This window comes from Aphelocoma coerulescens, chromosome 1A (genome assembly GCF_041296385.1).
Source record: "Aphelocoma coerulescens isolate FSJ_1873_10779 chromosome 1A, UR_Acoe_1.0, whole genome shotgun sequence".
Lineage (NCBI taxonomy): Eukaryota > Metazoa > Chordata > Aves > Passeriformes > Corvidae > Aphelocoma > Aphelocoma coerulescens.
The window spans coordinates 53,632,692-53,658,231 of record NC_091014.1 but is presented as its reverse complement, the minus strand read 5'-3'; the positions used below and the strand labels follow the sequence as shown (position 1 = coordinate 53,658,231).

Genomic DNA, 25,540 nt, shown 5'->3' with positions numbered 1-25,540 from the left:
GTTTTTAACGTGCTGTTTTTTCCAAATTCTCATGAAATGTCGAGGAAGGGTGTACTCTGGTTCTGCTTCCTTTTGACCTTTCGCTCGCTCTTGGCCGCAAGGGGTGAGGTCCCACGGTTGTGTTTCGGCATGTTTGGAGCGGTGCCGTTCAGCCAGGGGAGAGGGGGTGGTGGTGTTATGGTTGGGCTTGGCTTTGTTTTCCTTTCCAAAGATGGGTCCAATGTGGAAGAAGGCAGGGAAAAGTTGAATTGAGAAAAGGCAGCTTCTGCGGTTAGGGTGCACGACCGGGAGTCAGCAGACGCAGGTTCTATTTCTGGCACCGCAGCAAAACTTCCTGATGTCGCTGGGCAAGGCAGCTCACGCATCCCCACCTCGCCTCCCTCCCGCCAAACAACGAGTGCTCCCGCCCTCGCTCGCCCCCCGGGGCGCGGGGAGAGGTGCTGAGGGGCCGGCTGTGGCGCGGGGCTGCGGGCGGCACGGCGGCTCTGCCTCGGCCCCGCAGCATCCTCGGGGGGCACCGCCTGGCCGGGCACTCGCTACCGCAGCCCGCTCGATACCCCACCCGCGGCCCTGCGCGCCCCGCCGGCCCCCCATCCGCGGGCTCCTTTGTGCGGGGAGGCGGGGGGCGGCCGGGCCGTGCCCCGGGGGGCGGGCGGCCCGCGGCGGCGGACCGGGGGGGCGGGCGGGCGCGCCGGGGGAGGAGACAGGCGGTGAGGGCGGCACAAAAGGGGCTGCAGCAGCCCTGCCCGCTGCTGCCGGCGGGGCTCGGCTCGCCGCGGCTCCGCAGCGCATCCTTTCCCGCGGCCGGGAGGAGGTGCCGGGCCGCTCCGCGGCGGAGAAGGGGAAGGCGGAGGAAGGCGGCGGGGGGCTGCGGGCTCTGGGCTCGCCTCTCGCCTCGCCTCGCCGCGGCCGGCGCCGAGCCATGCCGGGGGGCGGCGGGCGGGCCGGGGGCGAGCGGCAGCCTCGCCCCGCCGGGGGCCCGGCGGGCACCGACACTGCGCCGGCCGGGGGTGAGTGAGCGAGCGGGAGCGCGGCTGGGGCGGCGGGCAGAGCACGCCCTGGGGGAGCCGCCCTGGGGCCGCGGGCAGCGGCGGCGGGACCCCCATCGCTCCCTCCCCCCCGCCGCTGTCGCCACCTGCAAGTTGTGCCTCGGCCCGGGGGTGCGGCGTCATCCCCTGCGAGCGCTGCCGGAGAGGCTTTCCCCGCCGAGCCCCCACCTTCGCGCTCCTTATTTATTTATATTAGTGCTATTTTTTTATCTCCCCCCCCCCCCCCCCCCCCTTCCACGCCCCCCCATAATCCCGGCATCCCCTGCTAGGGAGCATCGGTTGTGGGGAGGAGGGAGGTGATGCTGCCAGCCCCCTGCCCGCAGCGGAGGGCTCGCCGGGGATGGAGGCACCCTCCCTCCGGCCGGGGCACTGCAGCGAAGGCCCATCTGCTGCCCGGGCTCGGCTTGCGAGGAGGGCACGGGCTGGGAATGCGTGCCAAGCCTGCAGCAAGCGAGAAGGAGTAACAGGAGTGCGTGCGTGGGAGGGAAAACATCCATACAAATATATATGTGTATCATCAAACGTCCCCTCTGCCCTGCTCTGTCTCCATGTCAGATGGCTGCAGTTCCCCCGTTCGGGGCTGGCCGCAGAGGGACGCGGGCACCCGAGTTCTCCCCGCTCGTGCAGGGCTCTGGGGTTGTTCGTGGACTGGAATAGCTGTACGTCGTGCCGGAGTGACACAGGCTGGTGTAGCTCAGTCCTTGCGAGAGTTTTGCTCCCTGGGCGAACATGACAACGTTGATGGGGAGCACGGCATCTGCTGCAGCTCTAGACTTCCTCAGACAGCTCAGTAAGGGAGGGAGCGCGGCGCGGGATGGAGAGAAGCCTCTCTCAGTGCCTCAGCTTGTGGTTTTCCTTCGGGGATTTCCACATGCTGCGTTTCCTCGAGCCGCGCCTAGGTCGCAGGGTAACCCTGCCTGTTTCCCAGAAATGAAGCTGGGGTCTTGCACTTCTCCTTCGCACCCTAGGGCAGAGCTTGGGTCAGGAGTGTGCCTCCCCTGTCTCCAGCACGTAGTGTGGGTGCTGAGCATCTCTCCTCCCATAGAACGACCATCCAGATAATTTCCAGTCTCTTCTTGGGTGGGAAGTTCAAGCCTGTGAAAAGACTCGGTGGCACCCCTGCTAACAAATACAGCTTGAGTCACCAGGAACCCCCAAGCCTGTGCAAACTGAATTTCAAATTCCTGCCTACTCTTGCCCCTGTATCCCTCACCTTAGTAGGGTGTGAGTCAGCAGGAACTTTTCAGGTTCCATCCCCAAAGGGTGTCTCTTGTGCTCTGTGGGTCCCACCTGCAGCAGTGGTGTTTGAGTCCAGCTGGTGCCTGTGATTTAGGAAGCACTTGCAAGTTCCTGTTGCTGCAGCCTGGTTGCTGCCAACTTCTCAGAGGAGAGCAGAAATCAAGCAGGACCTACTGTTCTTTGCTTGACCCTCAGGCAATGGGGAGACATCCCTGAGGGAGAGAGGACTGTGGGTGTCCCTACACTCCAGCAAACCCCCAGTTTTTAAAGCCCCCCTAAACGCAGCTGTAGCACCTGTGCATGTTTCAGCCCCAGTAGCAGTGCTGGGAACACGTCCTCCAAGACGTGGAGTGGGAGAAGAGCAGTTCTTTGAGCTATTCCTGGGGAGGGAATCTCCAGCCCCCTTGCAGCATTATAAAACAAGCATTGAATGAAAGCCATTGCAAACTGCAGAAGAGGAGTGAAGCTGTGGCTCTTCTATTGCATGTCATAAAAGTCCCTCAACGATTTATAGCTCCTCTACACCCTCAGGTGATTTTGCAGTAGTGGTAAGAAATCGACTGCAAGGTATAGCATTCCTCCCTACGAGAACTCAGTTATACCTGCATAGCTTGTTTATTAATGCCCTGGATATGGCAATTATATCCTTAGGAGAGGGGATGGATTCTGACTAGCTGCAGGTGTGTTTTCTTGCCCAGTTCCTAATTTTTTAGCCCAGCTGCTTGGCTAGTATACTTTTGGTCCTAGGTGCTGCTGAGGCTCACCTCCATTGGAAGTGCCCAGAGTGGGGACGGCTGTTTCCAAAGCAGGTTTGGGGGCTGAGCTGCCTGCCTGCTTCCCTCCCTCCCTGAAAATGCTGGTAAGTTTGGAAAAAGAGTTGCCTGTGTGGCACACAAGGGTTGTGCTTAGCAAGAAGGTCAAGAAGAGTGGGTAGAAAATAGTGAGTGTACTTGCAGGAACGTTAGCTTCAGTGGATGCTCATAACTCTGAACTTATCCGGAGTACTTGTGCCCACTGTGAGACAAGGATAGCTGGTCTGGAGGCTTGCTGGGGCTGCACGGTGAGCACAGAGCCCATTGAACCTCAGCCAGGCACATGGCAGGCACAGACACACTCGGTGTGTTTGCCTGAGGAGCGTACCTGTGAGGTTTGTGGGCTTCCCATGTGCCTTATGTTTACCTTTCTCCTCCTTCTCCCACGCGCAACTGGCTAAGTGCAGTGTGACACTGGGGCCTGCCAGATTGGTGTAACATGCTGGCTGCATGTCTTGAGGGGTGCTTGTGTGACAAACGGGGGTGGCTGTTTGCTGGGTGCGTGTAGCAAGGCACACGGGTTCCGCTGGATGCGCTTACCATGGAACACAGGCGCTTCTGCAGAGTTTATGCCTGCAATAAATGTGGAGCATGCTAGCAGCCGTGGGTACGGCAGTTGTTCAGGGCAGTGCACGTAGATGTTGTGCACATTCAGTATGTGAAGGGTACCTTAGGACAGACAAGTTTCTCTCTGTCCCTCCCTTGCTTTGACCTGTCAGCAAGCAAAGATAAACTCTTGTCTCGTGGCAGGGTTTCTAGCTGAGTTTTCAGCTTGCTGTGTCTGAGCTTCCTCCTCTCTTGAGAGCAGCATCTTTAAGGTGCACCTGCTATCACAAATTGCCACCTCTACACCCTCCAGCCTCTGCATTGGATCATAAAGGTGGAGGAAGGAAGTGGGGGAGTTTGGTGATGGATAGATGGGGTAAGCTGGGCCAGCATTCATTCCTAAAAGCCAATTAGGTTTTAGGTGGGGTTAGTTGCTCTAAAATGAGCCCTTTGTACATTGTTGGAATCCGTGACCCAATCAGTGGGATGTAGCTGGAGGAGGTGGTGCTAACGAAGACTGGTACAGCTGTCAGTAACTCTGGCAGAGAGGAAGGCGGAGGGCGTACTGACTGGCACAAGAGATGTCTTCATGACTTTAGGTCAGTGGAAGGTGCCTCAAAGGGCTGGTTCATGTTATCAGCCCTGACTACAGAAGCAGAAAAGTGTGGGTAGTTGTGCCCACATGTTTTCTGCCACTGTCACCCATCAGTTCTGCACAAAAAGTCAGGCTGCACTTCACTAGCACAAAATGTCATCAGGACACTACAGTGAAACATTACAGTGGGGATCTGAAATTTGGGGAAGGGAGGCACATGGGGCAGTGCAATCTAAGGGGTCATGGGGGGTGTCTTAGGAATGTCTGCTGTTCCCCATCCTGGATGTTCTTGGGAAAGGTGGTGAGGTATCTGCACTACACATGTGGACTGTGCTGTCGGGTCAGTGATGCAGGCTGGCTTTGAGGAGCCATGACACAGCTGCATGGAGGGGCCAAGGCTGGCACTGTGGGCACCTTTGGGTCGGGTTTGGGGCGCTTTGATAGCATTAGGTGAGTGTCTTGCAAGGACTGGGCCATGCCACAGCAGCAGTGCTGGGTGGGGTGCCAGGATCAGCTGCTTATCCCAGGGGTCAGGGCGGAGTTGCTGTCACAGAGCTGGTGAGTTCCCCCTTCTCCAGGGTAAGGTGAAGAGAAATGCTGTGTGCTGGAGCAGTGGTGTAGGATTTACAGAAGGACTCTGTGCCTGCTTCCCTGTGGAATAAACTCTGGCTGCATATCTCAGGAAGGCAGAAACATGATTTCTTTACCTTCTTTTTCTGACTTCTTTGTGTACCTTGACATGCAGACCCTTTACTTCCCAAAGCTCTTCTTAAAGTACAACAGGTACCTCCTGCTCTTCAGACCTCTGAACACCTGTATCAGGGTGGATGTATTTTTGTGCTCAGAAACTTGCCCGGTAGAGCTGATATGTGAAAGGGAGTGCAGCACTGCATTTCGAGCTTTCATCAGGCAGGCTGAGGGAAGAAGCAGCATGAAGGGAGCTGGCTGCCTTACAAAAAACAAGGGCTTGTTCTAGAATTGTGATTTTGGAAGTGATTATTCCCTGCTTTAGGACAGCAAAAGTTATGTGAGCTGCTCGCTGTTGGGGCCTTGGCCTTTTGTACCAAGATAACCTCCCTAGCTGAATAGGCAGCCTGATGACCTCTGCTAAGGTTCCTTGTTTCCCCACCTAGGGGAGTGCCCATGTCTGTGTCTAACTAGGCTTTTTCCAAAACATCAGCCGTGGCTGTGGGGTATGACCACACTGCGCTTTGCCAGCAGTCTTTTTCAGCTTGTAATGCACAAATTGCAAGCAAGAGGAAAGGTGAGGAGAGGTGGATGTGGCTGACCGGAAGGGAGAAAAGCAGAGAGGGCTTCTCCTCTTTCTGAGGATCATCTGTTTCTTTCATTTTGACAGAATTTCTCCCCAAGGACCTTGAAGCAACCTATTAAGCTTCTTTTAATTAGGTAAGCCCTTACCCAGAGTAGAAAAGTCTCTCACATTTCCCACACAGGGAAACTGAGGCATGGAGCAAGGCTGCGCCGTGCCCAGGAGCAAACACAGGGGCTTGTCAGGAGAGCAGCAACCAAAGTGCCACGCTTCCTGTACTCGCTTTGCTGCTGGCTCTCTCGGAAATCTGGGAGAACAGCTGGGTGTGGGTGCTGAGCCAGGGGTTATCAATAACTTTCTAGTCACTGCTTGGGTTCTGCAGCTCTTTTCACCACAGATATCGCCTCCTTCTTGATCTGCTGCCTAATCTATAACCCCAGCTCCCTGCTGCCCTTCCCTCAGTGTTGTTTTCCCCTTGGTGTGTAAATCCATACAGGCTGGGCTAGGGCTAGCGGGCAGAATCAAACTCCGAATCAAACATGTTCTCTTCAAGGCTTTGGGGTAATTTTTATCTTTGGATATTGCTGTGTGTCTCTTGCATGATGGCAAAGCCGCAGCAAGCAGATTTGGAGCACACCTGAAAGACTAATGCAAATCAGTCCCGCTGCATAGCGGCTTTGCAGCTGTGAAACCTGTGATCTAAGTGCAGCTATCTGCTACGCCAGCTCGATCTGCCTTGGGATCCCCTGTTCTGGCATGCAGATACTGGAACTGAACAGAAAGCCAGGGAGACAGCATGGAAAAGAGTCTTGAAAGGGAGTCTCTCTCCTAGATGCTGAGCCCTTTAAGAAAGAAGGGGAAGGTAAGCTAGAGCCCTGAGATTTTAAGTGGGTTGTGCTGAGGCTGAAGAGGGCTACGCTAGTGCTTTCAGTTCCTTCCTCTAACACAAATACCTCTAGCTGGGCAGCAGGGAAAAGGAGGAGGATGGAGGCCTGTGCAGGCCAAGCATGTTGGGCACGGACAGATCTTGGAGGCTGCAGCAGCTAGGAAAGGTAGGGTTTTGGAAGACTGATTTGTCTGTGTAGGGGCTGAGCGTGCATGGTGCTCACTGTGTGTGAGGAAGTTGTGTTTTCATGGAGCTTGTAGCGTGAGGGCTGGCTCTGAGGCAGAGCAAAGGGCAGGGTAAATGAGGAGAGCGATGCCCTGGAGTGATCAGTGTGAGCTGCACTCTGTTGCTTAATGACCCCATTTCCAAGGGAAACTTTGGAAGCCCTGATATTCAGGCAAGCAGGATCTCCCGAAGGCAGAAGATTGGGGCAGCAGAGCAGACCGTGTTTCTCTCTGCTTTTAGCTCAGCCTTCCCTGTGTGTTATTTGTGCTAGCAAAACTGTTCCTTCTTTACCGCTCCAGAGTTTTTTTTGTTCCCTTTTCTCCTTCCCACCTGCCCCAGCAGTCCTTTCTTTTCTGCCTTGCTGTGCCAGTGCTGTCCAGCTGCAGCTTTTGCCATCTAATCCGATCTATGGAGGCAAGACTGACTGAGCAGCCTTGCTTGAAAGGGACATGATTTTCTACATTTGCTCGTGGGGCCATGTGAGGTCTCTGGAGAAGAGGTGGGTTAAAGGAGCTGCTGTTTCCCCATCAGCCCTGTGTCCCCAAATACCTCCTGTCGTGCCGTGGCTCGATGCAGGCCTGGCTGTGAGCAAGTGGCCGATGTGCTCTCAGATATGTGCTATTGGCACAAAGCCTCTGTGGCCTCAGAATCCCTATCTAGCAGCAACTTCTGGAGGAGGGGTTGACCACACCTGCATTCAGCTTGGCCGGGGGGACGATGGGATAGCTTTTGCATAATTTAGCAGTCTCTTGAATTATTTATAGTGCAGTTGTGCTCTGGAACAGAGTCTTCTCACTTCCTGTGAGCACTGGGGGGGAGGGAAGGGGAGTTTGTCAGGCATCCAGAGTCTATCACTTAGTGATGAGGATGTCCTGTGGGCTTCCTTTCTTCCCGTGTTTGTTTACATATGGCTCTGTGCAGCTGAACTGCCCTGAAAATGCAGTTCTGGTTTCTGCATCACTCAGGTGTGTGATACTGCTGAGCATCTCCCTGGCTTGGGACTGTGTGAGAGGTTCCTGAGTTCAGAGCCTTGTCTTGGTACTGAAGAGACTGTCAAGCTGCAGACAGTGAACCTGGTGCTTGGATTTGGTCCCTGACTCAATTTCAGTGCTGTGTTGTGGCTTGGGGGCAAGGATCTTCTGGACTGTTCTCTAAAATACTTGGATGCATGAAAGCATTTTTTTTCTTTCAAAGGCCCATCTTGTCTCGCCAAAGTGTTTTTTAGATTTGTCATGACATGTCCATTGGACTTTACATAAGATCATCAGAACCTGAGCACTGGATAGATCTGGTGGTTGAGTAGCAAACTGCGCAGCTGAAATTCTCATCACTTCTCAGTGATCAAACCCTGAAGAGAAACCAATGGAGGGCAGAGGGAGTCTGGGGCAGTTTGTCACAGGCTCTTGCAGCAGTGGAACATCATGAAGATGAGCTGGGTAGCCCAGCTATGTATGAGCCTAATGCCCTTTGTCCCTGTGCCTCACTGTGGCACTTTGCTGTACCACACAGGTGGGCCATCCTGCTTCTGCCCTGCTTGTCCTGTTGACTTCAATGTGACCACAGCTCCCTCCTGCACTACACGTCCTTCTTGTTCAATACCAATTTTCATAATGTGCTTACACATTAGTTCTATCTTTCTCCTTTCCTTCCTTTTTGACCTCTTTGTGGCAGCTGACTTCTCAGAAATACAGTTCAATGTAAATGTTTGTGTTACTGAAGACCTGAAAGGGGAGGAAAATGGCTGAGGGTGGAGAAGGAAAGAAACCTGGCCTGTAATCAAGTGATTGTGGTAGTAAACTGCTCTGTCTGTTGTACAGTTGAGCAGAAATGCTCAGCTTCCCTGTTTTTATTTGCAGTTTCCACTTATGGCTTTTGTGTTTGGGGCAGAGTTGAACAGACAATCACTGTATATTCCCTGGACAAGCTGTGCTGTCCCACCTTGCCCTGGCCTGCTTCTTGGGCTCTTCAGCCTGAAAAAACCCCATTCTTTCATCAAATGGTTTTGCCTCTTGTCAGGGGCATCAGCAACTGGTTAAACACAAAATTCCTCCTCATCCTGCTCAAGAAATAATGCAACCTAAAGCAAGAATGTGAAGACAAGTGGTCCCCAAATCTGTGTGATGTGTGGGATGGCATTTGATTTTGGTGATGAACATAGACTTTCTCCCTCTTTCCCCACAGACCTGCTCCCAGTTGTTTCTGCTCAGATAATTCTGAAGATCAGGGTACTGTTTTGCTTAGTGAAAGGGAATGTTTGTGCAGAAGTAGTAAACATATTGTTGAGACCCAGGCCTGCTGCAATGCCTGTAAACAAGGTCCAGTTGTCTGTGGGAGGTAGAAGAGAGATTTATGTGACCCTGAGTTAAGTGCATTAGGAGGCTTTTGATTTCATTCTGGGAAACTGCCCCTTTTTGTGGTACCATATGCCTGTTACCGGCATAGAGCCGTGACTGCGGAATTGATTCGTGGGGATTTAATCTGAGGGGCTGTGATGCTGCAGTCAGAAGGATAACATAAGCAGGGGGTTGTCTCTGCAAGCCAGAGCCCCTGAGCTCATGCCCTTTGTCCACCCCAGAGGTGGGAGTCTGGGCTGACTTACTCCTGCCTTGGGGCAAGGCATTGAAGAGCTCTCTGCCTATCAGCACTTTCTTTCTGAAAATAATAACAAAGTGAAGTGGCAGCGGGGGATCCAGGCAGCCCTGTGTTGAGGTCTTGCCTAAGTCTTGAAAGAGGAAATGAAGAACAAAGGCAGAAGAGACAAATAAATAAGGGTCTGTTCGTGGTCCAAGAAAAATTCCCATGGGCTTGTGTAACATTCTCGGGAAGATGTGACACTCCCTGGGCTGGAGTTAGTTTTTGAGAAATGAAAGGAAAGGGGGGGAAACAGGCTAGAGAATGAGCAGCGGGGGGGTTGGGAAAGGGGAGGAGAGGAGGGAGAGACACCCTGGAGAAACCTCTCAGCATGGAGTCAGGTTTCTCTGGCTGTTCCTGGTGAAGAGGGGTTAATGCTCTTTGCATGGGATTGGCTGGTCACCAGATATTCAGAGTAGAGGGGGATCCGGGGGCTGCCAAGCAGGACCCCTGTGGCCTGAAAAGGAGGGGAGGAGGGGAAGGAAGAGGCTCTTCCAAACAGTAATAGATCGGCTACTGTGGGAAAGTGAGCACACTGCCAAACCCCAAGTAGTTGGTGATGGATGGGGGAGGGAAGAGGGTGGGGATGGAGGGCCAGCTCTTCTCCTGGCCGCTAGGATCTTGCTGCTATTCCATGGCCTTGCTTTGTTTATTGTCTTCCTGGGGCTTAATTATGCCCCTCCTCAATCCATCTTGGAGAGCTTTTATCCTGGGCATGCACAAACAACTGCCACCCGCTTCAAAAATAGCTGGAGTTAACGTGGTTTCTCCTGCCTGCGTGGGTCTGTGCACTTCACCCATCACCATGGCATCAAGTGTTTCTTGCCTCCTTCCTCTTTTAAGTGCCTCGCTCCAGGCCCACAGGGCACCCACTTCACCTTCCTCTGAGTTGTTCAACCTGTGCCTCCCTGTTGCTTGGGCTGTCACACAGTCCCCAGGGATTCTCCTGCTTCCTTTGCACAGGGTTTGTGCGCCTCATCTGGCGTGTCTGCCACGTGCTCTTCACCCATGGACCCGCAGGCCTGAGGTTAATCTGGACTGTTCATCTTGGAGCTGTTCTCAGGATTTGTGGCTTGTACTCCACTTGCTTGGCCTACATGGAGTGCCTGCCAGGATCTGCACTGGAAGCAGTTACCTGCTGCTGCTGGTTCTTCCAGTTGCCTCCTTGAGATGTGCTCCTTCTCTGATGCTGCTGGGAAGAATTAGTGAGCTTATGGTGGTTAAAAGGGTGCCTTGTTGGAGATTTGGTTAGATGAACAGTGCCTACTGTCCTGTGATTTTGAGTGTCTGAGGATGCATCTACATCTACATGTTCTGATCAGAAGTGAACTGGTGAAATAATTTAGAAAGTTTCTGCTGGTCAGCTGCTCGTTCCCATGCCTAGGTGTTTCCTTCAACTTTATTTTTAACCCAGTTAGATCTGCTGCTGATATGGCTGTAAAAGCAGACTTTCATGTGATTGACAACTTGAATTCATACAACTGACAACTGAGGGATGGGTAAGCTGTGATGGTGGTGAGTGAGGGGGGAGAACCTCTGACACAACAGCCTGTGTTGTCACATGCCTTACTTGAAATCTCTGAAAGCATGATTTGATTTTGTCCTGGGACAACATGCTTTTGACCTGTCACTCTCTGCAAGGCATCAAGACTAGCAAGGAGATCTTGCATACTTCTTTGATTACCCCACGGTCTGTCTGAAGACGTAAGTTGCTTTTTTGTGTAGTGTTGTCCCTTTTCCCTTTCCTATTCCTCGTGATGGAGCATTCCTTCCCTGTAAGATACCAATATTAATAAGCAGAAGTCCTAACCAGCTCTGTTTTGTAGTGACTGACTGCTGTGCTGCTGGAGCAGCAGCAGTCCCGTGTTTGTCTGGGAGAAGGGCCTTGCATCCTGGGTGAGTGCAATGAGCAATGCCTCAGCTCGCCCTCTGATGTCCAGAGAGGCCCAACCTTGGAGCCAAGTGGTGATGCAATCTCCAGGGCCATCACAGCAGACTTCGTGGAACCAGATGTTTTGAGGAGGCAATAAGCAGGGTTGAGGAAGAGTAGCCTTCCAGGATATCAGGCAGAAGTGAGGGAGAGAGCCGCTGCTTCTCCTTTAGCGGAAAGAGCACTTAGACTAGTGACGCTGAGAAATTAAAGGTGCTCCTTCTGAGAGCCTGTGAAGGATTACAGTGTGCAGAAGCATCTCTGAAGCTGTGGAAATTCCTATGGTGAGACTGGATTTAAGTGGAGAGAGGAGATTAGCTACAAGGGAGCCCAGCATATCTGAAGGATACTGAGAAGAATATTTGATAGATTCCAGTGGAGTTGGAAATCCAGCTTTCCTTTAGCATGCAGTACTGCACCCTTGTGACGTTCAAGTACTTCTTGGATAAAATTAAATTGGTGTCTTTAGGCCATTACTGGATTTCACTAGAGTTTTCTAGTCTTCTCTGAGATCTTCTTTTAAACGGGGGTTGGGGAATTATATAATTATGCTGCTATTAGTAATATGGTAGCTACAGTAAGAACAGTCTGAGTGGAGGGTTTTATAATGGACTCTGAAGGTCTTCAGGTGTTAGTCTGTTCTTCTGACTTCTGGAAGATGAGTCTTGAGACAAAATCCTGTCAACAAAGACCACTTTATCTCCAGGTGCCATGTGTTCTGTAGAGAGGGTTAAGAGCTGCTTTGTCTGACAGTGTGCAGCTGTGTCGCTGCGACTGGAGGTGTGGCATCTAAAATAACCAGGGCTTAGTCCACTGAAGAGCAGGAGAAGACACTTGAGAGAACGATGAAACAGTGAAAGCCCATGGAAGGTGTGGAGTCTGGAGGTACTGTGCTTGCAGAGGTGAAGATGTGAGCAGCCACAGTGCTGAAAAAGCTGGAGGTTTTGTGTTGCATTCATCCTAGCTTCTGTGTGCAGCAGATAGTAGCTGCTGCTGTGGGGCACTTGGTCTCCTAGAAGAATGCACAAAAGAGACACCTGGTTTGTTTGGGTTTTGACTGTAGATGCTGCAGGTCTGTTGAGACTTAACAGGGTCTTGCATGCAATCTGGAGGCTTGTGGTTAACATGTACATCCTGTGCTTGTCTTCCGGGGAAGGTAGTGCCTTTCTTTGTGCTGTGCTGTCACCCTTCCCTGGCCAACCTCACCTTAGTTTTGTGTAGATTCAGCCTTTAGCTATCTTTTTTCCTCAATCCAGTTTTCTTTCTGACTTGATGAGACCTGTTACTGGTGCGTGGATGGCAGCTCTGGGAGGCAAATGGAAGTTATGGTGGTGTGCTCTTGAGTGGTTACCTTATCACTCTTCTTACCTCCCTGCAGAAATGAAGGGAAGGTGCTTGGGACAGAGCCTTGCTCTCCCTCAACCTGACCTTGCTTGGAGAGTGACTCTGCTGGATGGCTCAATCCAGCTGTTTGGGCTGGCAGCAGGTCAGTGGCACCTTGTGGTCAGATGCCTCGAGGCTGCAAAGGAAACACGGAGTGTGAGGTATTGCTGTTTTGCATTAGTGCTGTGGGCAGCAGCTCTTGATGAAGGACACAGAAGAATGTTGTATTCTGTCCTTGGAACTTGAAGGGAAGCCGATATGGACCTGCTTACATTCAAAACACCTTGTGCTGTGACTGCTAGAGCTTCTTGCTGATGTCCTTGTAGCCCCAAAAACACTGTGGCATCCTTCATGTGAGAGAGATGCTGAGCCCTAGCTGCCTTCTGCTACGTCCTGCTTCTCTCAGATTTTCCTGCAATGTAGGATAATCTTCTTTTCCTACCCTTAAGCAAAGCGCAGTCCTGCTGTCCCTGAGCTTGTTTTAATTGTTGACAAATACTAAGTTTTACGGTTTCTCCTCCTGTGGATGTTTGCAGGACAAAAGTAACTTGAGATTTTTAGAGAGTTTAGAGGCCTTGTGGCTCTGATGCCTGCTGTGGTTCCTGCGCTTGGGGATGCCAGGTAGACCTAGTACTCCAGAAATGTGGAGCCTGTTCCATTTGCCTCTAGCTGGAGCAATGAGAGAGTTGGGCCCTCAGTGTGGAGTGGGGGATGGAAGTCATACTGGGTTTTAATCTGCCATGTGAAAGCAATTCTAATTTGAATTGTTGCTTTGTGTTGAAGTGTCTGAGTGATCTGCAAATATGTTTCTGCATGGGTGTTAAGGGATAACTTTAAGCAGAGGAGATGAGCATTTTGGTATCAGGGGAGAACCAGAAGCTTCTGCTCTGACTTGTTCTCCACAGCTGCTTTTTCCCTGTAACCATGGGAGAGGTCTAAGGAGTCTTGAGTCCCATGCCCTAACAAGACAGGGTAGCCTGTATCCAGCAGCCTGTTGTGTGGCCTCTTGCCAGTGTTCTCCAGAAGAGAACATTGAGGCTGGTGAACTGCCAGCTCTTATCAGTGCATATCTTGCTCTCTGGCTTCTTGAAAAATAGGTATATTATTTCAGGATGGTATAAATCAACTGGTCACTAAAATGGTAAGAGGTGCCTGGGGATAACTCATGTGCATAACACTTCTGGCTTTCCTCCTTTTCTGAAAGCTCTTCCCCTGCATGGTAGAGACAGAACTTCAAGCAAGGAAATATCAAAGGGATCCCTTACAAAAAGAAGCTTCCAGCTTGTCTTTACAGCACTGAGTGTTGCTAAAGTGGTTTATAACTATGCGTTCCCTAAAGAGTTTGTCTTAATGGAGCTGACTGTCCATACCACTTCAGGCTTTTTCTTCTACTTGAACATTAAAGCTTTTCTTGCTGCTGTTTTTAACCTGACAGCAACTTGATCACTCTCCTGGAGATAAAGTTGACTTTTTCTTGTCTTCCTCAGTCAAAATTGTCAGAAGGGAAATACCTCTTCTTGCTGTTTTCTGTGCTCCTGGTCACTGATGGCTGCTTTGTGTTGGAGCAGCTGGGCTCTTCTGTGACAAACGTAGATGTCTCCCTCAGGCAAGGTACCTCCTTTCCCATTTCCACCACATGTTAATGTTTTGGATGGGGAGGGTAGGTAATCCCTCCCTTGCTGGCCTTTGTCTCCAACTAGCTGCCACCAGACACATCTTTCACTGCAGGCTGATCAGAGGATATGGGAACGGATACATGACTGATGGTATTTAGTGTCTTGGCTCACCCAAGGGTGCGTGAGTGTTCTCCACTCCCTGGCAGAAGAATCCCTGGCATGTGAGAATGAAGGTGGTTCCCAGGGAAGAGATTTTGAAAAGGACACACCTTGCTTCTTTGCTTCCCCTCTTCCAGGAGGGGTTAGGAAATGGGTTTGTGTTCCCACTCCCTAACAAAGCCAGCTGAGCAGTGAAAAATGCCTCCTGGGCCATGTCAGCAGTGGAACAGCAGAGGGTACTGCAGGGCCAGCTTGCCGGGGAGGGCTGTGCACACCAGCCCTGCGCAGGAACGGAGGCAGAGCTCGTTGTGCCCGTGGGTGAAGAGCTGCAGAGCCACATGCTGAGCCTGACAGATACTGATGTATGCAAATGTCAAGTGAGGAAAATATGCAATGCTTCCTAAAACCATGTGTCCTGCTATGTTGACACAGCACACTACATCTCAGAAAGTGGAGCAGTTTGTTGCATGTCAAGAGTTACGGCTTTTTGTCTGGGAATTTACCGTGGCATGCAGAGCATCGAGGCCATCTGAGACAAAGATGATGTGCCTTTGTGCGATTCCTTCAGCACTTGCCTTCAGCCCTGGGCTGGCCCAGAGGAAGCTGGCTGCCCTGCATTTGTGTGTCCTGTAGGAGCTAGAGTGAAACCAGCATTTCCTGGCAGCTGGTGGGATTGGAGCAGCTCAGCTGTTCATTTTGCCCAGGTTTCAGTGTCTTAGAGAGCAGCCTGGTGTCTGGAAGTAATGCCTTGGAGTAGTCACCAGGCATCCGACTGGAGAAAGCTATACCCATTTACCAGTGAGGGACACTTTCTCCTGACAGCCAGTCACTGCTAATTTAGTGGGGTTTTGGCTTCCTTGTGCTCTTCTCTTCCCCACTCTTCAAGACGGCGTCAAAACTGGTGATGTGCAAGGAAAAGGCACTGAGTATTCCTCTACCTTACAAGTGATCTTGCTGCTTCTGCAAGACATTAACAGAGCCTTAAGGAAGAAAAAATATCATGGATACAATGAGATGCTCATGGGGTTTTCTGCAGCCTCTTGTTTTGCCCCATGGAGAAAGCTTGACAGCAAGCCCCCAGATGATCCTTTATGACTTTTAACAGAAGAATATCCAGCCCCATCATGCCTGGGCCCACCACAAAGGTGACCTCCCACTAGCTGGGCTGTGACCGGGCGTGTGAAGTCGGACTGTGGAGCTGTGGTGGATGGGTGCTGGAGTTGAGGGTCTGCCCTAGCATAGCCCCCTGAGGAGAGCCACCATTTCCTCCCTTTCCACCTGCCCAACAAGATGGTCTCCCATTGGCACCCAGAGCCAGCACCCTGCCCTGCTGCTGACTTGTGTTGTGGCAAAGTGTATCAAAACACCTACTAAACATTAACCAATACAATCAAGCTCTCTCTTCTTTTTCTTGTTTTTCTTTCAATATTTTCCCCTCCCATGGCCATGCGATAACTTTTCTACCAGCTTCAGGCTTGCAGTCCTTCAGTCAGAGCTTAATCTGGGACTCCTTGGCCTGCCACCCGAGCACTGGGGACAATGTCAGTGGATGGTGACTTCCACTAATAAAAGTGACTGCCAAGTGTCCAGAAATGCTATTGCTGAGCTGTAAGGTACAACTGTGGACAACCCCTCTCCCAGGGTCCATGTCAGAGCCATCTGTGGAGAGCCAGATATGTTTTCCTTTGGGTGTTTGCTATCTGTCTAAATGCTTTATGACTTTTCACATTAGTATGAAATTCTCCTCAAGTTAATCAGTAAGCATGCCTTGCTGTACTTTACCTAATACCCTGTGAAGTGGTGGGAGCAGGTTGGGTTCTTCTTCCCTCTGCCCCCACGCCTGCCCATGTGTCAGCCTTGAGGAGCCCTTGGGACAGCCATGTGTGGGGCAGCTCCCCTGTGAGCCCCAGGAGCAGGGACTGCCTCCGGGGAGGGTGTTGCTGGCACCACCGTGTGCCAGGTGGAAGCTTTGTAAGTGATGGTGCCTCTCAGGAACTTTGGCCCTGGAAGGGAGACTGCACTAGAGAGAGAGCCACCAAAATGGAGCAGGTAGAGGGGGTGAAGTGATATGTGTCGCATGCATGGGGATCTCTGCCTCTGTCTATCTGTCACTGCAGGAAAGGTGTTGTGCTCCGGGACAGCCTCTGCCTTGAAAAAGACTTTAGGATGACCTTTTTCCCATGCCCATTTTTGCCCCAACTTACCTTTCCCTAAACAGCAGATGGTGAACACCTTTTTTCTACTTTTCCTTGGTGGAGTATTGTGTGAGATTAGGGGTTTTTTTTGGTTTTTGGGGTTTTGTTTGTTTTTTGTGGGTTTTTTTTTTTTGTCCTTTTTCTGAATTGTATTCTTCAATCACTCCTCTGCCTGACAGCAGCTCTGTGTTGCCTGCCTGGGCTGGAGGAGGGGAGGTGGTGGAGGGGAGGAGGAAGGTGATATTTCATGTTGTTTGGAGGGAAGGGCTCTGCACCACTGGCTTCTTCCTGGCCTGACATGGATCCATCATGATGGCACAGTATTACCGGCAGAGACAGCTAGGCATTTATTTTTGTCAGCTTGATCCAGATGCAGAAAAACCTCAGCATCTGGTCCACAGAAAATGAAAAGCAAAAGGCAACATATGGAGATATAGCGGACTTGAGAATCACAGGTGGGAGAAGAAAGATGTGACAGGATCTTAATTTTACTGTTGTTTTCCTGTCCCCCATGTGAACTTGGGTAGTATTTCCTAAGAACAAGGGTGGTTTTTTAGGGTGTGTGTTGAACAAACACTGAAAGGATCTGGAGAGTGTAGGCTGCCTCTGGCAGTCTGACTAATGATCTTGGTCCTTTAAAACTGCCTCTCTTGCACCGGTCATGTTTCAACCATGCACCCCCCCCCCCCCAGTTCTCTCACCCTTCCTGCTCTCGGCTCTCTTCATTTTCTCCCACCTCTCTGGTGATGCACCTCTGAGGAGGTTTACATTCATTTAATTCCTATCAGTGAATAGGGACAAATCTGCCAAGTGTGGTGAGTTCACTAGATCACGAATTCCTGTTATTCTGGATTTCCTGTCTTTCTACCCTGTTGCCAGTGCCTTTCTTGTCTTTGTGGATTTATGAGACTGATCTAGCAGAAGTTCAGCTTGGTGTAACCCAGTTGAAGCAAAAGGCTCACTGAAGATGGCAGGGGATGGGGGTGTAGTTCTTGGAGTCAAGTCTCTAAATGAATGCTGAATTTGGACCAGCATTCCTGCCTTCCCCAGCCTGTTTTTCTAATGGTGGTAAACTTTTGCACCTCAGTAACTATTGAATGTGACTTTCCTTTTCGTGGCTCTTCCACAGGATGAAGATGAGACGCCATAAACTCTTTCTGACTCTCTGCATGGCTGGTCTCTGCCTCATCTCCTTCTTGCACTTCCTCAAGGCCCTTTCCTATGTCACCTTCCCCAGGGAGCTGGCTTCGCTTAGTCCCAACCTCGTCTCCAGCTTCTTCTGGAACAATGCCCCTGTCACGCCTCAGGTCAGCCCTGAGCCAGGGGGTGCAGAGTTCCTCCGCACGCCCCTGTACTCCCACTCCCCCTTGCTCCAGCCCCTGCCTCCCAGCAGAGCCAGCGAAGAGCTGCACAAGGTTGAGTTCGTCCTGCCAGAAGACTCAATGGAATACTTTGTCCGTACCAAAGCCGGTGGCGTTTGCTTTAAGCCAGGCACCAAGGTGTTGGAGAAGCCACCCGTGGGAGGTCGGCAGGAGGAGCGAGCGGATGGCGCAGCCTCAGGGCGGCCGGCTCGGAAGCCGCTGAGCGCCAGCGGAACCAAGCGGCGCAAGTGGGTGGAGTGTGTGTGTCTGCCAGGCTGGCACGGCCCCAGCTGCGGGGTCCCCACCGTGGTCCAGTACTCCAACCTGCCCACCAAGGACCGCCTTGTGCCGCGGGAGATCCCCCGACGGGTCATCAATGCTATCAACGTCAACCACGAGTTTGACCTGCTGGATGTCCGCTTCCATGAGCTGGGGGACGTGGTGGATGCTTTCGTGGTGTGCGAGTCCAACTTCACAGCCTACGGAGAGCCGCGGCCCCTCAAGTTCCGCGAGATGCTCCTCAACGGCTCCTTCGACTACATCCGCCACAAGGTGCTCTACGTCTTCCTGGACCACTTTCCCCCTGGCGGCCGCCAGGACGGCTGGATTGCTGACGATTACCTGCGTACCTTCCTCACCCGGGACGGCATCTCCCGCCTGCGCAACCTGCGCCCAGACGACGTCTTCATCATTGATGATGCTGATGAGATCCCAGCCCGCGATGGCGTGCTCTTCCTCAAGCTCTACGATGGCTGGACGGAGCCCTTCGCCTTTCACATGCGCAAGTCGCTCTATGGCTTCTTCTGGAAGCAACCGGGCACCTTGGAGGTGGTCTCGGGCTGCACCATGGGGATGCTCCAGGCCGTCTATGCTAACGATGGGATACGTTTGCGACGCCGTGAGTACTACACCATGCCTGGGTTTCGGCAGTATGAGAACAGCACAGGACACATCCTGGTGCAGTGGTCGCTGGGCAGCCCCCTCCACTTTGCTGGCTGGCACTGCTCCTGGTGTTTCACCCCAGAGGGGATCTACTTCAAACTGGTGTCAGCCCAGAATGGGGACTTCCCCCGCTGGGGTGACTACGAGGATAAACGAGACCTCAATTATATCCGGGAGCTGATCCGGACTGGGGGCTGGTTTGATGGTACTATGCAGGAGTATCCTCCTGCCGACCCCAAGGAGCAGATGTATGCTCCCAAGTACCTGCTCAAGAACTACCAGCGGTTCCGCTACTTGCTGGAGAACCCCTACCGAAAGGCGGAGGGTGCTGGGTGAGGCCACCAAGGCTCAGGCTTGGGTGGGAAATCAGAACTTCACAACAAAGGGAAAGAGTCGGGTGTTTTCATCTGTTCCTTTTCTTCTTTTGTTTCCTTTGTTTATGGGCAGGGTGTGCTATTTTTCTGGGGTCTCTGCCCTCCCTCACTTCCTGTTCTTCTTCCCTTCATCCCAGGGTGATGTCTGGGAACCCAAATTCCTCAGTCACATGAAGGGAGGCCTGGACAGGAGGAAGAGAGAGATGCTGGGGACCTGTTCTGTAGTAGCATAAAGACTTTCTTGTATCTTCCGAACCTCTCCTGCTGGCTGGAGACAATCTCTGCAGCCAGCTGGCAGATTTTCCTCTGGGGGAGGCTGGGAGGGTCCCATGGGGAGAGAGGGCAGCTGTTCCCATCCACCCTCATCCTCTGTGGATTGGAGCAAGCATAGATGCAAGCCTGGGCTATTCAGTGAGCGTGTGAGTCAGCAGGCACAAACTCTTGTGAGTGGTTGCTTGTGCAGATGTGTGTCACTGGCATTTTTTGGATGAGTGAATGTGCAAAAGCATCTCAGTATGCTGTTTTTTGTGGGTTTTTTTGTATACCTCTATATTCAAAGGGTATTTTGGGGAAATCCTTTGCTTCCAAGGTATCCTCCCCAAGATGCAGCCCCCTGCACAGGCATAATGCATCTATCCTGGGCTGGATCTTGCCCCAGTACTCCACTAATCCTGGAGCAGGCAGATAGGAAGCAGAGGAGAAAGTTGGGTTTTGAGGGGTTTTTCTGCTCATTTTCCTCCCCTCCCCTTGCAACACTGCATGGACTTGTCCTGCAGAAGCCAAAGCATCTTCCCTGCAGTACATGCTTCTGCTGGAGCTGGGATAGGCTGCAGGGCACTCAGTCAGATGGTGGGAGTGTACGTCTGCAAGTGCATGGTTGCCTGCGTGCATGAGTGCTCACATGCATGGGTTTGGTGTGCACCTGGGTGTTTGCTACCAGTATTGGGGCGGGGGGGGGTGGGGGAGGAAGAGGACATAGTGGGGCTTGGCTGTGTGTGCTTGCAGAAGCTGTGATCTCAGTCTTGACATGGATGGCTTGTTGGGAAATTCATAGGAGAGGACCAGGGATAGCATTGGCTCTGCATAGCAGTGCTACACATGTGGGACAGCTGCATGCCTCACTGGCTGCCTCTAGAGCCCCATAGGCTGTGCCTGCAGCAGGGCTGCTGCTTACATGTGCTGGCTATTCCTTCTGACCATGGGGTAATAAAAGGGAGGAAGGGCAAAGTTCTGATTGTTGGGGGGAAACAAAGCCTGTCAAGGCATAGGATCCATCTGTCTGCCCTTAGGGTGTGAGTGAGCTCATGAAGAAGCAGGCCATGGGCAGTTTCTCCCTGGGGCCAAGAGACTGTTTAGGGACCACCATGCAATCCAGAGAGTGTGTGCAGCCCACATTTGCAGCCTGGGCCGTGTGGACAAGACCATGGAGAGGAGAGGCAATTAGAGGAGGGCACTAGTTGCAGCTGGTTGGGCTGGTGTCTGTGCAGTTTGCCAGGCAAGAGCAGTGAGGATCTGGCCTGCTGTTGCATTGGATTGATTCTGCTCACTGAGGAGGCAGATTCTTGTCTCCACCCTTACCACCACCCTTCCTTAGCAGATGGCTTGACAGGGTGCCCAGAGCCTGGGTCGTAGTGGGCAGAGGGTGAAAAACATAATGAACTTGCTCTCTTAGCCTTGCAGTGGAAAGACTGACTCATGTTCCAAGCAGAAATCATACGGAGGAGGAGAAAGAGGAAAGTGTTGGCACAAAGAAGTGTGGCCCTTCTGGCCAGTTGTTCTAAAGCAGGAAGGTTTTCATGGCCCTTAACTCCATCAGGGCTCCATGGTCCTGTGTTGTCCAGCACGTGCCACCCTTTTGCTTCATTCCTACCTATGTCTCTCTCTCTTTTTCCCTCCTAGTCCCCTCTCTAGAGAAGAGAAAATTGTCAATGAAAATAACTTTGTTGCCTAATAAGGCTGAGGCTGAAACAGAATTGAAGATGAATGTCCTTTTCTAATCAAATTGAGATGCAGTTCACCTTAGCTCCTTCCACATCTTGTGTGCCATAATGCCTGCTTGGAAGAACTGAAGGAATCTCTTTTTTATTATTTTTGGTTTTTTTTTTTTTTTTTTTTTGTTTTTTTTTTTTTTAAATCACTGTTCTCAGTTCTGTTGTGTCTTCCCCACAGGCTAGCCCCTTTGGGAACTGGGTGGACAGACAAACTTTGCTAGGCAGAATGCTCTTCTCCCAAAGGGAAGTTGTGGCGGCTTTTTTTAAGTGCAGACTTCTTGATGTAGCAGAATGAACTCCTGTCACAGTCATGGGGTCCTGGTGCTGAGCGACTGTGTGGAGGTCTTGGGTGTAGAGAGATTATAGAGAAATAGGGTCCCAGCTGAGAAAGGAGCCTGTATTAAGCAAGATGAAAGCCACAGCACTGAGGATGCAGCACAAGGGGAAGATGTTTTTCCCAGGGACAGCTGGAAGAGAGCAGGTGTGTTAGCTCATGCAATTCAGCAGCAGAAAAGTATGGAAAGAAGAAGCCATTTCTCTTTTTTTACTCTGGGAAGGGAGCCTGAGGTCTGCTCTTTGACCTTTTGGCTTTGCCTTGTCTCAGTGATGATAATCCAAGGCCAGTGCCAGGCTTTGCTGGAGACAGAACAAAAAGATGAGCCAGTCTTTGCATGGGTACTTCGGCAGCACCAGAGCCCCACTTCAGCAGGAGCTAAAGTTGATGTTTGCTGGGGCTGCACCTCATTATCTCCCACAGTGGGAGCAGCCTCTCCTCTGATACCAGCCCTTCCCCTGCACGACCATCCTTGGGGATTTTTAGTGCACAGCAGTGACGTTTTCAATTGAGGTATGGCCCTTGTCTCTCGGGAGTTTGGTAAGTCTACGGCTGCAGTATCTGCTTCTCAGTTCCTGAAGTACAGCCTGTTGCCTTCTCTCCTCCATTATTTGCTCCACCATTCTCTTCTTCTCCCTCTGATTTGCATCTCCCTTCTGCTCCCTTGGGCTGGAGAAGAAGGTGTTGCTGGAATAGGAATGCTGGGGCTCTTCTGCAGAACTTCTGCCCTGCCTGCCTCCTGGACTTACTCACTTCCTTATTCTTAGGAAATTAAATTTAAACCAGACTTCTGTTGTAGTGGGAGGAAGGGGCTTTACAGATGAAATGCATTCTTTACTGTTTCTCTTTCTCAAGAATTGTTTAAATATTTTTTTGACTTAAGGCCAAACCAGTCAATGTTTCTGTCTAATTTGTCTGGCTAACCCTGTGTTGATTATCCCTAGGGAGCTAGAGTGCTTGTCATTAAAAATCTTCCTTCTTGTCCCTGGAGGGAACAGACACTACTAAGCTGGCTTTCACACAGTGATTTTCCAAGGTGGTGGCTTACCCTCTGCTCAGCCTTGCCTGTGCTGCCTGCTGGGACTTCTGCAGCCAGCTCCGAGTGGGGCAGCCACCCCTCCAGGCAACTGCCACAAGAGGGAAGTCAAAAGTATGTTGGGTATGTGAGGTGGTAAGAGAGGCAAAGCAGGAGGCAGGTTTGTGTTAGATCCTTGTTTCCAGTTAGAGTCCAGTTAGAGCTGGACTCTGAGGTGAGCACTGAGGCTCCTTCATCTTATCTGAACCAGGTGCTGAGATTTGAGAAGGGAAAGACCAAGAACCTTGTCCTGGCACTGGGCTGGAACTGGGATCAGACTACCAGAGCCTGGTGTCTGTGGGTTGTGGCAGCCCACAGACAGTGGGCAGTGAATCCTGCTCTCTCTCTCTCGGGCCAAACTGTCCAATGGATGGAGGGAATGCATCACCAGACTTTTCCTGCAGCCCTCTTCAGCCTTGTGCTTTTTCATTCCCAAAACCTTTTTTACCTTCAGATTGGTAAAAAGGAGGGCCAGGAAGAAGTGAAGCAGTGTGTGGCACACGCAAGCGTTGCACTTCTGTTTGTGTCTTGTTGTCTTTCTTTGTGCTTCCCACCTAGAAAGAGATTGTGTGCCCATGTATGGCTTTGGACTGGAAAGCGCCTTTTCCTCCTTTGCCCCCAGTGAAAGGGGGACATGGGCTTTGGTGGACCTGCAGCAGGTGAGCTTGCTAAAGCAGAGGGAGTAGGGCAGGTTAGACACCTTTGCCTGTCTGGGGGGTAATGCCACACCCAAGTGACAGAAAGGACACGGTGACTTTGTGCCTGTGGTTGGTATGGAGGGTGACATGCTCCAGCCTGCTCCTGCTGTTGCTTTGTCTGATCCCTGTGTCCTGCTGAAGTGTTTGCTGTTGTGCTGCCCAGGCTAGCCTGCTGTGTGTCTCTGTGACAGGTAAACAAGGAAACCGAATTGGAATGTGGGAGTGTGTCAGAGCAGAATGGGTGTTCATTCCCCTCTGCCTGCCTTGCTGTTTCCTCATGGGGATGGTGTCTCTTCCCCTCCCCAGTATCCCTGGGGCTCTCTCCCTGTGTCCCAGCTCCTGCCGGCAATCTCTGTGGCTGCTATGCCTCTGCACTGTGAAGACACATGCCCAGGGTCACTCCTGGTTCCATTAGTGAACACTGGTGGTGAAGAGGGAAGGGATGGCTCGTCTGGCCTCACTGACCTCTAACCTTGGCGAGAAAGGAGCAAAGTGAGTGGGGGAATGGATCCTGTATCCCTCCATCATTGTGTTTTCCCTACCCTCCCTAAACCTCTCCTTTCTGATTTCTGAGACATTGGACAAAGTCACTCTTGTTATGGAAAGGGAAGGGGAGCTGGAGGGTAAGGGGGTGGCACGAGGGGCTCAGATCCAGCATCAAGAAAGAAGAACTGTTTCTAATGCAATACACTGACATTTTAAAGTTTTGGGGACTACAGGTAATGGATTAAGAAGGGATCCGAAATACTCTTAAGACTAAGAATTTGAACCACTGTCTTTTCCTGCCTGTGTGGATGATGATGCAGTATCATCCTGGAGGTGGTCCAGCAGCACTTCTGAGCCTGGGGTCCACCTGGACCTACTGCTGATGTTGCTCCTGGAGTGGCTCCAGGACACCCTGCTTTGGAAAAAGAATGCGTGGACTTGCCAAAAACTAAAAAGAAAAGAAAAAATAAGAGCATCTGCAAAGCTCCTTTCAACTCTGTAATTTATAAACAGCAAGTAATAATGAACTTTTTGTAAGGATAAATCAAATGTACATTCTGAAATCATTTTCTCTGTAAATGGTTGGATTTCATTTCACCCTTAAAGGGATGCTTAAAAGGAGGACATAATAATAAAAATAAAAAAAAATTAAAAAGTATGAAAGGAAACCAAGGCATGTGTGTAGCAGTGTTTATTTCTGATCACCTGCCCAGGGGCTGCTGGAAAATGGAGTGAGGGAGCTTCCTATCTTGGTGTAGGACACTATTCCCAAGAAGGGAGATTGAAAGGGGAGCCTAGCTGATATGGGGACTGATTCCTGATTTTACAGGCCCATGTCAGACCTAATCTGTGTGTTAGGTGAGTGTGAACATGTAAAGGCACATGAGTGGGGAATGATGGCTGCTGAGTGGGTCTCAGAAGAGCTGGTGGCTGTGGGAACCAGCATCATCTCATAAAATGGTCCCTCGACACCATCTTTGCTCCTTTGGCTGCATCCATTTTTCCAAGTAAAGCCATGGGAACCCTGGAGCCCCAAATTAAACCTTCCCTCTACAGCACTGCCTCTCTGGTGGCTGACTTTTGGCACAGTGTGTGAGAGACTATGACCTCCTTGTTTTGGTTTATTTTTAAACCTGTCTACTGTAGTTTTGGCTGTTCCTGTTACTTGGTATCAAAGCCTGGTCCTGCTCTGATTCCTCCTAACCATCTGGCCTCTGCAGTGCTTTTGGCAAGGGCCTTTTGCAAGCTCATGTGCCATCTACAGCTATTTAATTTTTTTACCTTTTAAGTTTCTTATGCTGCAGGTTCATTCCTGATTCCATTTAGAGATAGTGATTGTAAGTATCATAAGTTATTTTCCTCAGTGAATTCCCTTGTCTTTCTTTCATCCATACCAGTCTAATGTTTTCAGTTCTCCTCTTGTGGAAGGGTCTTATCAAACTAGAGGCTTGCATTGTGCATTGCTGAATGCAATTCTCCTGCTTCAGTCTGTGGAACAAAGGACGTGAAAGAAACCTGCCACTTAAAATTAACAATTAAAATTTTAGCATTCTTAGTGATCACTGTATTTTTGTGCCTGAACAGGGGATAATCTAAAAATAGTTGATGGACCAGCATGCTTGAACTTTCAATTTTTCAAGAGGGGGTGTGTAAGTCTATAAGCATAGACCAAGAAATGAGAGTTGACAAGGTCAAAGGTTCTCCCACGTTGTTTTTCTTGCCTCTAACACAAAACCTTTACTG

General features: G+C 51.1%; 1 protein-coding gene across 2 annotated transcripts; it reads left to right on the top strand.

Moving 5' to 3' along the window:
* The first annotated feature begins 765 nt into the window (after positions 1-765).
* On the top strand, positions 766-24,939 carry MGAT3 (beta-1,4-mannosyl-glycoprotein 4-beta-N-acetylglucosaminyltransferase). Of its 2 annotated transcripts, none has more exons than XM_069002746.1 (2): positions 766-1,010; positions 17,666-24,938. In XM_069002746.1, the coding sequence occupies exon 2, from the start codon at positions 17,667-17,669 to the stop codon at positions 19,173-19,175; it is 1,509 nt and encodes a 502-aa protein (XP_068858847.1). In that variant the 5' UTR covers positions 766-1,010; position 17,666; the 3' UTR covers positions 19,176-24,938. The 2 variants fall into 2 exon arrangements, with proteins under 2 accessions (XP_068858847.1, XP_068858848.1); XM_069002747.1 differs by lacking the exon at positions 766-1,010 and adding an exon at positions 1,377-3,147 and having other exon boundaries at positions 17,666-24,939.
* The last annotated feature ends 601 nt before the right edge of the window (positions 24,940-25,540 follow it).